Source organism: Numenius arquata, unplaced genomic scaffold, assembly GCF_964106895.1.
Source record: "Numenius arquata unplaced genomic scaffold, bNumArq3.hap1.1 HAP1_SCAFFOLD_916, whole genome shotgun sequence".
In the NCBI taxonomy this organism is placed as follows: domain Eukaryota; kingdom Metazoa; phylum Chordata; class Aves; order Charadriiformes; family Scolopacidae; genus Numenius; species Numenius arquata.
The window spans coordinates 29,396-43,581 of record NW_027414183.1 but is presented as its reverse complement, the minus strand read 5'-3'; the positions used below and the strand labels follow the sequence as shown (position 1 = coordinate 43,581).

Below are 14,186 nucleotides of genomic sequence, written 5' to 3'. Positions count from 1 at the left end.
GGTTGGCCGTTGTTGGGTTGAACCTCGTTGGGTTTGAGGTCATTGGGTTGGGACGTCGTTGGGTTGGACATCGTTGGGTTGGGACGTCATTGGGTTGGGCATTTTTGGGTTGACCATCGTTGGGTTGAACCTCGTTGGGTTGAACCTCGTTGGGTTTGAGGTCGTTGGGTTGAGACATTGTTGGGTTGAATGTCACTGGTTGGGACCTTGTTGGGTTGGATGTCGTTGGGTTGGACATCGTTGGGGTTGGACATCGTTGGGTTTGGAAGTCGTCGGGTTGGACGTTGTTGGGTTGGATGTCACTGGGTGAGACCTTGTTGGGTTGGCCATCGTTGGGTTGGCCATCGTTGGGTTGGCCGTCGTTGGGTTGGCCGTTGTTGGGTTGAACCTTGTTGGGTTTGAGGTCATTGGGTTGGGACGTCGTTGGGTTGGATGTCGTTGTTTGGGACCTTGTTGGGTTGGCCATCGTTGGGTTGGACATCGTTAGGTTGAACCTCATTGGGTTTGAGGTCATTGGGTTGGGACGTTGTTGGGTTGGACGTCGTTGGGTTGGACGTCGTTGGGTTGGACATCGTTGGGTTGGACGTCATCGCTGGACATCTTTGGGTTGGACATCATCGGTGGACGTCTTTGGGTTGGACATCTTTGGGTTGGACATCGTTGGGTTGGATGTCGGGTTGAACCTTGTTGGGTTTGGAAGTCGTCGGGTTGGACGTTGTTGGGTTGGATTTCATTGGGTGGGATGTTGTTGGGTTGGCCATCGTTGGGTTGGCCGTTGTTGGGTTGAACCTCGTTGGGTTTGAGGTCATTGGGTTGGGACGTCGTTGGGTTGGACATCGTTGGGTTGGGACGTCATTGGGTTGGGCATTTTTGGGTTGACCATCGTTGGGTTGAACCTCGTTGGGTTGAACCTCGTTGGGTTTGAGGTCATTGGGTTGAGACATTGTTGGGTTGAATGTCACTGGTTGGGACCTTGTTGGGTTGGACGTCGTTGGGTTGGACGTCGTTGGGTTGGACATCGTTGGGTTTGGAAGTTGTCGTGTTGGACGTTGTTGGGTTGGACGTTGTTGGGTTGGATGTCATTGGGTGGGATGTTGTTGGGTTGGCCATCGTTGGGTTGGCCATCGTTGGGTTGGCCGTTGTTGGGTTGGCCGTTGTTGGGTTGAACCTCATTGGGTTTGAGGTCATTGGGTTGGGACGTCGTTGGGTTGGACGTCGTTGGGTTGGACGTCGTTGGGTTGGACGTCATCGCTGGACATCTTTGGGTTGGACATCATCGGTGGACGTCTTTGGGTTGGACGTCTTTGGGTTGAACCTCGTTGGGTTTGGAAGTTGTCGGGTTGGACGTTGTTGGGTTGGATGTCATTGGGTGGGATGTTGTTGAGTTGGCCATCGTTGGGTTGGCTGTTGTTGGGTTGAACCTCGTTGGGTTTGAGGTCATTGGGTTGAGACATTGTTGGGTTGAATGTCACTGGTTGGGACCTTGTTGGGTTGGACGTCGTTGGGTTCGGAAGTCGTCGGGTTGGATGTCATTGGGTGGGATGTTGTTGGGTTGGCCATCGTTGGGTTGGCCATCGTTGGGTTGGCCGTTGTTGGGTTGGCCGTTGTTGGGTTGAACCTCGTTGGGTTTGAGGTCATTGGGTTGGGACGTCGTTGGGTTGGATGTCGTTGTTTGGGACCTTGTTGGGTTGGCCATCGTTGGGTTGGCCATCGTTAGGTTGAACCTCATTGGGTTTGAGGTCATTGGGTTGGGACATTGTTGGGTTGGACGTCGTTGGGTTGGACGTCGTTGGGTTGGACATCGTTGGGTTGGACGTCATCGGTGGACATCTTTGGGTTGGACATCATCGGTGGACGTCTTTGGGTTGGACATCGTTGGGTTGGACATCGTTGGGTTGGATGTCGGGTTGAACCTCGTTGGGTTTGGACGTTGTCGGGTTGGACGTTGTTGGGTTGGATGTCATTGGGTGGAATGTTGTTGGGTTGGCCATCGTTGGGTTGGCCGTTGTTGGGTTGAACCTCGTTGGGTTTGAGGTCATTGGGTTGAGACATTGTTGGGTTGAATGTCACTGGTTGGGACCTTGTTGGGTTGGACGTCGTTGGGTTGGACATCGTTGGGTTTGGAAGTCGTTGGGTTGGACGTTGTTGGGTTGGACGTTGTTGGGTTGGATGTCGTTGTTTGGGACCTTGTTGGGTTGGCCATCGTTGGGTTGGACGTTGTTGGGTTGGATGTCGTTGTTTGGGACCTTGTTGGGTTGGCCATCGTTGGGTTGGCCATCGTTAGGTTGAACCTCATTGGGTTTGAGGTCATTGGGTTGGGACGTCGTTGGGTTGGATGACGTTGTTTGGGACCTTGTTGGGTTGGCCATCGTTGGGTTGGCCATCGTTGGGTTGGACATCGTTAGGTTGAACCTCATTGGGTTGAACCTCGTTGGGTTTGAGGTCATTGGGTTGGCCATCGTTGGGTTGATCATCGTTGGGTTGATCATCGTTGGGTTCCTCTTCACCCGACCTTGGGACCTCTCCTCCATCCTGGTGGCCCGGCCTCCTGCTGGCTCACCCAGTCCTCCCAGTTTGGTGCCACCAGTAAACCCCCAGAGAGCCCCATCACCCACTTCCTCCGTGAAGATGTTGAACCCCACCCGGTCCCCCCCAACCCAGTGCTCCCAGTCCTCCAACTGGACCCTCCAAAATTCCTCTTTGGGCCTCGTTTAACTCAATTTAGGGCCGAGACGGGAGGACGGGGTGAAAATCGGGCTTAAACGGGGCGGTTTTGGGCAATATCATCTCTTTTGAGGAAACATCTCCGGGGGCTTCGACTCACGTGACGTTTGTCGCCTTTTCTCCCAAATTTGCTCAAAATGGGGGGGGGGGGGTTGAGTTTAAGCGATTTTGAGATGGGGGAGGGGTTTGACTCCGGTGTTTGATTTTCCAGCTGAACCCCCCCCCCCAACCAAAATCCCTGCGGATTCGCCCCATTTTTTTTTGGGGTGAGGGGGGGGGGGGGGGGAAGGGGGGGGGAGGAGGCGGGACCATGGCGTCCCCCCCCGCCGCCAGCCCCGATTCCTCGGCTCCGGGCTGTTCCCCCGCCTCCGACTGCGAGAACCTCAGCCCCGACGAGCTGGAGCTGCTGGCCAAACTGGAGGAGCAGAACCGGTGAGTGACCCCCCCCGCCCCCCCCCCTCCCCATATCCCCCATCCCCCCCCCCCCCCCCCGGCACCCCCCCCCCCATCCCCCTACCCCCCATCCCCCCACACCCCACACCCCCTCCGGACCTCAGGAACCCCAGAAACGGGCAAAAAACGAGCTTTGCCCCCACCCCCCCACCCCCGCTCAAACCCTCCCTTTCTTTAGGGCTCTTATGGGGGAAATAACCCCCTTTTGAGGCTCTTTTGGGGAAATATCTCCTCTTTTGGGGAAATATCTCCATTTTGGGGGGAATCTCTCCTCTTTTGGGGCTGTTTTGGGGAAATACCTCCTTTTTGGGGGCTGTTTTGGGGAAATATCTCCATTTTTGGGGCTGTTTTGGGGAAATATCTCTTTTTGGGTCAATTTTGGGGAAATACCTGCTTTTTTGGGGCTCTTTTGGGGAATTATCTCCATTTTGGGGGCTGTTTTGGGGAAATATCTCCATTTTTGGGGGAATCTCTCCTCTTTTGGGGCTGTTTTGGGGAAATATCTCCATTTTGGGGGGAATCTCTCCTCTTTTGGGGCTGTTTTGGGGAAATATCTCCATTTTGGGGGGAATCTCTCCTCTTTTGGGGCTGTTTTGGGGAAATATCTCCATTTTGGGGGGAATCGCTCCTCTTTTGGGGCTGTTTTGGGGAAATATCTCCATTTTGGGGGCTGTTTTGGGGAAATATCTCCATTTTGGGGGAATCTCTCCTCTTTTGGGGCTGTTTTGGGGAAATATCTCCATTTTTGGGGGAATCGCTCCTCTTTTGGGGCTGTTTTGGGGAAATATCTCCATTTTGGGGGCTGTTTTGGGGAAATATCTCCATTTTGGGGGGAATCTCTCCTCTTTTGGGGCTGTTTTGGGGAAATATCTCAATTTTTGGGGCTGTTTTGGGGGAATATCTCCTCTTTTTGGGTCAATTTTGGGGAAATATCTCCTCTTTTGGGGCTGTTTTGGGGAAATATCTCCATTTTGGGGGCTGTTTTGGGGAAATCTCTCCTCTTTTGGGGCTGTTTTGGGGAATCTCTCCTCTTTTGGGGCTGTTTTTGGGAAATATCTCCATTTTTGGGGGAATCTCTCCTCTTTTGGGTCAATTTTGGGGAAATACCTGCTTTTTGGGGCTGTTTTGGGGAAATATCTCCATTTTGGGGCTGTTTTGGGGAATCTCTCCTCTTTTGGGTCAATTTTGGGGAAATACCTGCTTTTTGGGGCTGTTTTGGGGAAATATCTCCATTTTGGGGCTGTTTTGGGGGAATCTCTCCTCTTTTGGGTCAATTTTGGGGGAATCTCTCCTCTTTTGGGCCAATTTTGGGGAAATACCTGCTCTTTTGGGTCAATTTTGGGGAAATATCTCCATTTTGGGGGCCACTTTTGGGGGAATTGCTTCTCCTTTGAGGCTGTTTTGGGGCAATATCTCCCCTTTTGGACCTATTATAAGGCAATATCTCCCCTTTTGGGGCAATTTTGGCTTCTTTTTCTTCCTCTGGGCCAAATTTTTTGGGTCTATCCCCGCAGGCTCCTGGAGGCCGACTCCAAATCCCTGCGCTCGGTCAACGGCTCGCGCCGCAACAGCGGCTCCTCCTTGGTCTCCAGCTCCTCGGCCTCCTCCAACCTCAGCCACCTGGAGGAGGACACCTGGATCCTCTGGGGCCGCATCGTCAACGAGTGGGACGAGTGGCGCAAAAAGAAGGAAAAACTCCTCAAAGTGAGAAAAAAAACCCAAACGCCCCGCCCCCACCCTTTATTTTGAATTAAATTACGGCATCAGGATGAGCGGCACAGAGGCCGGTTGGGGGTCCGTGACCAGTGGTGGTCCCCAGGGGTCGGTACTGGGTTCAGTCCTCATCAGTGACCTGGGTGAAGGGATGGAACGTCCCCTCAGCACCTTTGCTGGTGACACCCAACTGGGAGGAGCGGGTGACACACCGGAAGGAGGTGCCACCGTCCAGCGAGACCTAAAGAGTTGGGTGGAGAGGAACCTGATGAAGTTCCACCAAGGGCAAGTGTAGGGTGCTGGCCCTGGGGAGGACTCACCCCACAAACCAGTCGAGGTTGGGGGTGACCTGCTGGGGAGCAGCTCTGAGGACAGAGACCTGGGAGTCCTGGTGGACAACGGGGTGACCATGAGCCACCGACGTGCCCTGGTGGCCAAGAAGGTCTCCTGGGGGGCATTAAGAAGAGCGTTGGCCCCGGGTGGAGGGAGGTCATCCTGCCCCTCTGCTCTGCCCTGGGGAGGCCCCGTCTGGAGCACTGGGACCAGTTCTGGGCTCCCCAGTTCCAGAAGGACAGGGAACTGCTGGAGAGGGTCCAGCAGAGGGCTACAAAGATGGTGAGGGACGAGAACATCTCTGTGATGAGGAAGGGCTGAGGGACTTGGGTCTGTTTAGTCTGGAGAAGAGAAGACTGAGGGGGGATCTCATCGATGGTGGGTGTCAGGAGGATGGGGCCAGTCTTCTTCCAGTGGTGCCCAGTGACAGGACAAGAGGGAACGGGCACAAACTGGGACATGGGAAGTTCCATCTCAACACGAGGAGGAACTTCTTCACTTTGAGGGTGGCAGAGCCCTGGAAGGGGCTGCCCAGAGAGGGGGTGGGGTCTCCGTCTCTGGAGACATCCCAACCCCCCCTGGATGGGACCCTGTGGGACCTGCTCTGGGTGCCCCTGCTCTGGCCGGGGCTTGGAGGAGACGATCTCCAGAAGGTCCCTTCCCACCCCAAACCATCCTGTGATTCTGTAATAACAAATCTGTGGGGTGATCTTCCCCTGTGATGGACCAAGATGGTGTCTCCCATCCAACCTTCTTCCCGACCTTCTCAAAACCCGGTTTTGGGGGTTTTTCACCCTGTGGTTTTTTTTTCCGCAGGAGTTGATCCGCAAAGGGATTCCCCACCATTTCCGCGCCATCGTCTGGCAGTTGCTCTGCAGCGCCACCGAAATGCCCGTCAAAAACCAATACTCGGAGCTGCTGAAGATGTCCTCCCCCTGCGAGAAGCTCATCCGGCGCGACATCGCCCGCACGTACCCCGAGCACGAGTTCTTCAAGGGCCAGGACAGTTTGGGTCAAGAAGTTCTCTTCAACGTCATGAAGGTCAAGGTTTTTCCTTCCTTCTCCCCCGCTTTTCCAGGGATTTTGGCCTCAAACCCAACACCCTCCTTGAGATTTGAAGATTCCACCCCCGTATTCATTTTGGAAGGGTTTGGTTTCCACCACAAACCCTTGAAAACGTCATTTTTTTTGGCCTCAACGTCTCTTTTTCCCAAAAAAGGGGCCTCGTTCCCCTCGTTTTTCCCCCTCGAGAAATATTCTCCGGTTTATTCTCAATTAAAAACCAAATAATTGAGTGTTTTTGGGGTCGAAACTCAAGCGTTGAGCAACGTCCTGCTCACAGGAGGGGTTGTCACCCCCCAAAAATAGCTATTTTTGATGATTTCCGGCGCAACATCGCCCTCACGTACCCCGAGCACGAGTTCTTCAAGGGCCAGGACAGTTTGGGTCAAGAAGTTCTCTTCAACGTCATGAAGGTCAAGGTTTTTCCTTCCTTCTCCCCCACTTTTCCGGGGATTTTGGCCTCGAACCCAACATCCTCCTTGAGATTTGAAGATTCCACCCCCGTATTCATTTTGGAAGGGTTTGGTTTCCACCACAAACCCTTGAAAACGTCATTTTTTTGGCCTCAACGGCCCTTTTTCCCAAAAAAGGGGCCTCGTTCCCCCTCATTTTTCCCCCTCGAGAAATATTCTCCGGTTTATTCTCAATTAAAAACCAAATAATTGAGTATTTTGGGGTCGAAACTCAAGCGTTGAGCAACGTCCTGCTCACAGGAGGGGTTGTCACCCCCCCAAAATAGCTATTTTTGATGATTTCCGGCGCAACATCGCCCGCACGTACCCCGAGCATGAGTTCTTCAAGGGCCAGGACAGTTTGGGTCAAGAAGTTCTCTTCAACGTCATGAAGGTCAAGGTTTTTCCTTCCTTCTCCCCGGCTTTTCCAGGGATTTTGGCCTCGAACCCAACACCCTCCTTGAGATTTGAAGATTCCACCCCCGTATTCATTTTGGAAGGGTTTGGTTTCCACCACAAACCCTTGAAAACGTCATTTTTTTGGCCTCAACGGCCCTTTTTCCCAAAAAAGGGGCCTCGTTCCCCTCGTTTTTCCCCCTCGAGAAATATTCTCCGGTTTATTCTCAATTAAAAACCAAATAATTGAGTATTTTGGGGTCGAAACTCAAGCGTTGAGCAACGTCATGCTCACGGGAGGGGTTGTCATCCCCCCAAAAATAGCTATTTTTGATGATTTCCGGCGCGACATCGCCCGCACGTACCCCGAGCACGAGTTCTTCAAGGGCCAGGACAGTTTGGGTCAAGAAGTTCTCTTCAACGTCATGAAGGTCAAGGTTTTTCCTTCCTTCTCCCCGGCTTTTCCGGGGATTTTGGCCTCGAACCCAACACCCTCCTTGAGATTTGAAGATTCCACCCCCGTATTCATTTTGGAAGGGTTTGGTTTCCACCACAAACCCTTGAAAACGTCATTTTTTTGGCCTCAACGGCCCTTTTTCCCAAAAAAGGGGCCTCGTTCCCCTCGTTTTTCCCCCTCGAGAAATATTCTCCGGTTTATTCTCAATTAAAAACCAAATAATTGAGTAATTTGGGGTCGAAACTCAAGCGTTGAGCAACGTCGTGCTCACGGGAGGGGTTGTCATCCCCCCAAAAACCTGATTTTTGTTGGTTTCCACCCATTTTTGGCCTCCCACGGCCAATGGGGGGATGGTGACCCGGCCAAATTCCACTTCATATATATTTATTTTGAATTTTTTTCCCCTTTTTTCCCTTTTTTTTTTTTTTTCCAGGCCTATTCCCTGGTGGACCGAGAGGTGGGATATTGCCAGGGGAGCGCCTTCATCGTGGGACTTCTCCTCATGCAGGTGAGGACCTTCCCCCCCCGGGGGGCGAGGAGGAACCTCCTCGATGGGTTCTTAACGCCCTCCGTTGACGCTGGAGAAGGTGGTTGAGGAAGAGGAGCCTTTTTCTTCATCCTCAGGAGCAAAACGGGCTCGTTCCCACCATCCCAGTCACTCCCCATGGGTTGAAACCCCCACCCCCGTTCACGTGTCCCACCCCATCCCATCCCATCACCTGATGGAAAGAAGCCCCAAATCCTTAGCCCTGGTGGAGTTTTTGGGGTAAATTCATGTCTTTTTGGGTCTCCAGATGCCCGAGGAAGAGGCTTTCTGCGTCTTCGTGAGGCTGATGCAGGAATATCGCTTACGGGAGCTCTTCAAACCCAGTATGGCCGAACTGGGACTCTGCATCTACCAGTTTGAGTACATGCTGCAGGTAGGAACCATCCCACGGCCCTTCCTGGAGTGCTTGGGGTGGTGGGAACCGGTGGGTGGCACCTCCGTGAGACCCTGGGGACCATCCATGAGACCCCGAGGACCATCCATGAGACTGTGGGGACCATCCAGTCTGGTCCTACCCCAGGAACCCTCTATGAGACCCTGGGGACCATCCAGAAGGCTCTATCCCAGGGACCATCCATAAGATGCCACGGACCCTCCATGAGACCCTGGGGACCATCCGTGAGATCCTGGGGACCCTCCATGAGACCTTCGGGACCATCCATGAGACCCTGGCGTCATCCAAAAGGTCCTCCCCAAGAGGACCATCTATGAGACGCCCTGAGGACCATCCATGAGACGCCCTGAGGACCATCCATGAGACCTCAGGGCACCTCCATGAGACCCTGGAGACTATCCATGAGACACCCAAAGGGATTGTCCATGAGACACCCCAGGAACCATCCACCAGATGCCTTGAGGGACCCCTCATGAAACTCTGGGGACCATCCATGAGACCCCAGGGACCATCTGTGTGACCTTGGGGACCCTCCATGAGAACCTGGGGACCATCTGTAAGGTCCTACCCCAGAGGACCATCCATGGTTCCTCAAGGGGGATATCAATGAGACTCCAAGAATGTCCAAGAGACACCCTGGGGCCATCCATGAGACCCCAGGGACCATCCAGAAGGTCCTTCCTTGGAGGCCCTGCCATGAGACCCCCTCAGGGACCTCCAGGAGCCCTCCTGGATCTGAACAAAGCCCTGAATGACCCCTAAAACCATCCACCGTTCCCCGTTTCTCCTCATTTCCACCATTTTGTTTCCATCCAGGAGCAGCTGCCGGAGCTGAACGTCCACTTCCGCTCCCAGAGCTTCCTCACCTCCATGTACGCCTCCTCCTGGTTCCTCACCCTCTTCCTCACCACCTTCCCCCTCCCCGTGGCCACCCGCGTCTTCGACATCTTCATGTACGAGGTAACGAAGAAGATCCTCCATAAATCACCAAGGGAACCCCGACCGCGTTTTCCCAGTTGGGGTGTGGAAACCTTCTCCCAGTTCCAACTGGTCTGGGGTTTTGGGGGGAAGAAGAAGAAGAAGAAACCCCCAAACTGTGGAGGTTTGGAGGGTCAAGAGGTGGTGGACCCTTCCCGTAGGGGCTGGAGATCGTCTTCCGCGTGGGGATGGCGCTGCTGCAGTTCAACCAGGCCGAGCTGGTCCAGCTGGACATGGAGGGCATGTCCCAGGTACGAGCCCGGGGAGAGGGGGGCGGTTTTGGGGGGGGCAATTAGGCCCCGGGACGTGGTTTGGGGTGGATTTGGCCAACGGGACGTGGTTTTGGACCAGATTCAGCCAATGGATCATGTTTTGGGGTGGATTTGGCCAAGGCACCATATTTTGGGACAGATTTGTCCAATGGACCATGGTTTTGGTGGCAGATTTGGTCAACGGGATGTGTTTTGGGGTGGATTTGTCCAATGGGACGTGTTTTGGGGATGGATTTGGCCAACGGAACATATTTTGGGGTTGATTTATCCAACAGGACGTGTTTGGGGGCAGATTTATCCAATGGGACGTGTTTTGGGGTGGATTTGTCCAATGGACCATGTTTTTTGGGGCGGATTTGTCCAACGGGACATGTTTTGGGGCGGATTCTTCCAATGGCTCATGTTTTGGGGCAGATTTGGCCAACAGGATGTGTTTTTTGGGGCAGATTTGGCCAACAGGACATGTTTTGGGGCAGATTTGGCCAACGGACCATGTGGTTTGGAACAGATTTGTCCAACGGGACGTGTTTTGGGTTGGATTTGGCCAACGGGACGTGGTTTTGGGGTGGATTTGGCCAACGGGACGTGTTTTGGGGCAGATTTGTCCAACAGGACATGTTTTGGGGCAGATTTGGCCAACGGACCATGTGGTTTGGGACAGATTTGTCCAACAGGACGTGGTTTGGGTTGGATTTGGCCAACGGGAGGTGGTTTGGGGTGAATTTGGCCAACGGGACGTGTTTTGGGGCAGATTCTTCCAATGGATCATATTTTGGGGTAGATTCATCCAATGGACCATGGTTTTTGGGGCAGATTTGGCCAACGGGACATGTTTGGGGACAGATTTGTCCAATGGACCATGTGGTTTGGGGCAGATTTGGCCAACGGGACATGTTTTGGGGTGGATTTATCCAATGGATCATATTTTGGAGTGGATTTGGCCAACAGGACGTGGTTTGGGGTGGATTTCTCCAACTGGACGTGTTTTGGGGCAGATCTGTCCAACAGGACGTGGTCTTGGGGTGGATTTGGCCAACGGAACGTGGTTTTGGGGCAGATTCATCCAATGGCTCATGTTTTGGGGTGGATTTGTCCAACAGGACGTGTTTTGGGGGAGATTTGTCCAACGGACCATGTGGTTTGGGACAGATTTGTCCAACGGGATGTGTTTTGGGTTGGATTTGGCCAACGGGACGTGGTTTGGGGCAGATTCTTCCAATGGATCATGTTTTGGGGTAGATTCATCCAATGGACCATGGTTTTTGGGGCAGATTTGGCCAACGGGACGTGTTTGGGGACAGATTTGTCCAATGGACCATGTGGTTTGGGGCAGATTTGGCCAACGGGACGTGGTTTTGGGGTGGATTTGCCCAACGGGACGTGTTTTGGGGGGCAGATTTAGTCAACGGATCGTATTTTGGGGGCAAATTTGTCCAACAGGTCGTCTTTTGGGGCAAATTTAAGCGATTTTAGACTCAATACGTGGCATTTTGGGGCCGGTTGACTCAATAAATGGCATTTTGGGTTGGATTTACTCAACGAGGGTGTTTTTTGGGGGCAGCTTGAGGCAACGGGCCCTATTTTTTGGGGTGGTTTTCTCTATTTTACCCCCCCGGGGTTGGGGGGGGGGCGCTCCATTTCACGACCAGTTTCCTCCCAGTATTTCCAGAAGGTGATTCCCCACCAGTTCGACAGTTGCCCCGACAAACTCATCCTCAGGGCCTTCCAGGTCAAGTACAACCCCAAGAAGATGAAGAGGTGAGATGGGAAGACGGGTTCTTGGGGTGTCATCGTCCCCCCCCCCAGCCCACCCCACCCCAGTAGCCACAGGGCCACAAGCCCAGGTGGCTTCTGGTGTCCCCTCTCCGCCCCCCGTTCCTGGTCTCCCAGTTTGTCCCCGTGTCGTGTCCCCCACCCCACAGGCTGGAGAAGGAATACGCCGCCCTCAAGAACAAGGAGATGGAGGAGCAGATCGAGATCAAGGTGGGACACGTCAAGGGTTGATGGCCTTGGGCCACTTGAGGCCTCCTCGTGGCCACTTGGCCCCTCCCCGGGGCCACTTGAGGCCTCTTGGCACGGAGTGGCCCAGCCCCAGGGCCATCGAAGCCACCCTGGGGCCACTTTGGGACATCCCAGGGCCACTTCACCCGTTCCTGGAGCCCTTTGAGTCCTCCTGAGGTGGTCCCAGGGCCATTTAAGCCACCATGGGGCAACCATGACCTATCCCAAGGCCACTTGAGATGTCCCCAAGGGCCGTTTAAGCCATCCCTGGGCCAGTTGGCCCGTCACAGAGCAGTTGGAGCCACCCAAGGCCACCTTCACCCAACCTTGGGGACGTTTAACCCATCCCAGGGCCACTTGAGCCATCCCTGGGGCCACCTAAGGCATCCTGGGGCCACTATGACCCATCCCAAGGCCATTTGAGATGTCCCCAAGGGCCACTTGAGCCATCCCTGGGCCACTTGGCCTGTCACAGAGCAGTTGGAGCCACCCAAGGCCACTTTCACCCATCTTTAGGGCCATCTAAGCCACCCCGGGCCCACCATGACCCATCCCAGGGCCATTTGAGATGTCCCCAAGGGCCACTTGGCCTGTCCCCAAGGGCCACTAAAGCCCTCCTGGGGCCACCTTGTCTCATCTTCGGGGTTCTTTGGGCCACCCAAGGCCACTTGAGGTGTCCCCAAGGCCACTTGGCCTGTCCCCAAGGGCCACTAAAGCCCTCCTGGGGCCACCTTGTCCCATCTTCAGGGTTCTTTGGGCCACCCAAGGCCACTTTCACCCATCCTTGGGGACACTTAGCCCATCCCCGGGGCCACCTAAGCCACCCTGGGGCCACCATGATCCATCTCAGGGCCACTTGAGGTGTCCCCAAGGCCACTTGGCCTGTCCCCAAGGGCCACTAAAGCCCTCCTGGGGCCACCTTGTCCCATCTTCAGGGTTCTTTGGGCCACCCAAGGCCACTTTCACCCATCCTTGGGGACATTTAGCCCATCCCCGGGGCCACCTAAGCCACCCTGGGGCCACCATGATCCATCTCAGGGCCACTTGAGGTGTCCCCAAGGCCACTTGGCCTGTCCCCAAGGGCCACTAAAGCCCTCCTGGGGCCACCTTGTCCCATCTTCGGGGTTCTTTGGGCCACCCAAGGCTACTTGGCCTGTCCCCAAGGGCCACTAAAGCCCTCCTGGGGCCACCTTGTCCCATCTTCAGGGTTCTTTGGGCCACCCAAGGCCACTTGAGGTGTCCCCAAGGCTACTTGGCCTGTCCCCAAGGGCCACTAAAGCCCTCCTGGGGCCACCTTGTCCCATCTTCAGGGTTCTTTGGGCCACCCAAGGCCACTTTCACCCATCCTTGGGGACATTTAGCCCATCCCTGGGGCCACCTAAGCCACCCTGGGGCCACCATGATCCATCTCAGGGCCACTTGAGGTGTCCCCAAGGCCACTTGGCCTGTCCCCAAGGGCCACTAAAGCCCTCCTGGGGCCACCTTGTCCCATCTTCGGGGTTCTTTGGGCCACCCAAGGCCACTTGAGGTGTCCCCAAGGCTACTTGGCCTGTCCCCAAGGGCCACTAAAGCCCTCCTGGGGCCACCTTGTCCCATCTTCAGGGTTCTTTGGGCCACCCAAGGCCACTTGAGGTGTCCCCAAGGCTACTTGGCCTGTCCCCAAGGGCCACTAAAGCCCTCCTGGGGGCCACCTTGTTCCACCTTCAGGGTTCTTTGGGCCACCCAAGGCCACTTGACCCATCCCTGGGGCCACCAGAGCCATTGGGGAGGGCTTTACCCACCCTGGGGCCACCTTCCCCGGTGTCCCCCTGTCCCCAGGATGTCCCCAAGGTGTGTCCCCCCCCATCTTGGGGACATCAAACACTAATTGTCCCCCCATTTCCGCCCCCCCCCCCCCCCAGCGGCTCCGCACCGAGAACCGGCTCCTCAAACAGCGCATCGAGACCCTGGAGAAGGTGAACCCCTTGGACCAGCACCCCCAAAACCCCCCCCAGAGCACCCCAAAACCCCCCAGGGGCACCCAAAAACCCCCCGGGGGCACCCCAAAACCACCCTGAGGGCACCCAACCCCCCCCCAGGGGCACCCAAAACCCCCTGGATCACCCCAAATCCCCCCAGGGGCTCCCACCCCCCCCCCCCCAGGAACACCCCAAAACCACCCCGAGGGCACCCAACCCCCCCCAGGGGCACCCCAAAACCCCCTGGCTCACCCCAAATCCCCCCAGGGGCTCCCAAACCCCCTGGGGACACCCCAGCCTCCCCCCCAGAGCACCCAAATTACCCCTGGGGGCACCCCAAAACCACCCTGAGAGCACCCAAACCCCCCCAGGGGCACCCCAAAACCACCCTGAGGGCACCCCAAAACCCCCTGGGGCACCCAAACCCCTCCAGGGGCACCCCAACC

General features: G+C 55.3%; 1 protein-coding gene across 1 annotated transcript in view; it reads left to right on the top strand.

Moving 5' to 3' along the window:
- Positions 1 to 3,034: 3,034 nt before the first annotated feature.
- EVI5L (ecotropic viral integration site 5 like) overlaps positions 3,035 to 14,186 on the top strand; it is a 34,143-nt gene continuing 22,991 nt past the window's right edge. The window contains exons 1-10 of the mRNA XM_074167019.1: positions 3,035 to 3,156; positions 4,692 to 4,881; positions 6,040 to 6,264; positions 8,024 to 8,098; positions 8,385 to 8,510; positions 9,348 to 9,491; positions 9,671 to 9,760; positions 11,442 to 11,539; positions 11,704 to 11,764; positions 13,684 to 13,737. Coding sequence (XP_074023120.1) covers positions 3,035 to 3,156; positions 4,692 to 4,881; positions 6,040 to 6,264; positions 8,024 to 8,098; positions 8,385 to 8,510; positions 9,348 to 9,491; positions 9,671 to 9,760; positions 11,442 to 11,539; positions 11,704 to 11,764; positions 13,684 to 13,737 — 1,185 coding nt within the window. The remainder of the gene's footprint in view (positions 3,157 to 4,691; positions 4,882 to 6,039; positions 6,265 to 8,023; positions 8,099 to 8,384; positions 8,511 to 9,347; positions 9,492 to 9,670; positions 9,761 to 11,441; positions 11,540 to 11,703; positions 11,765 to 13,683; positions 13,738 to 14,186) is intronic.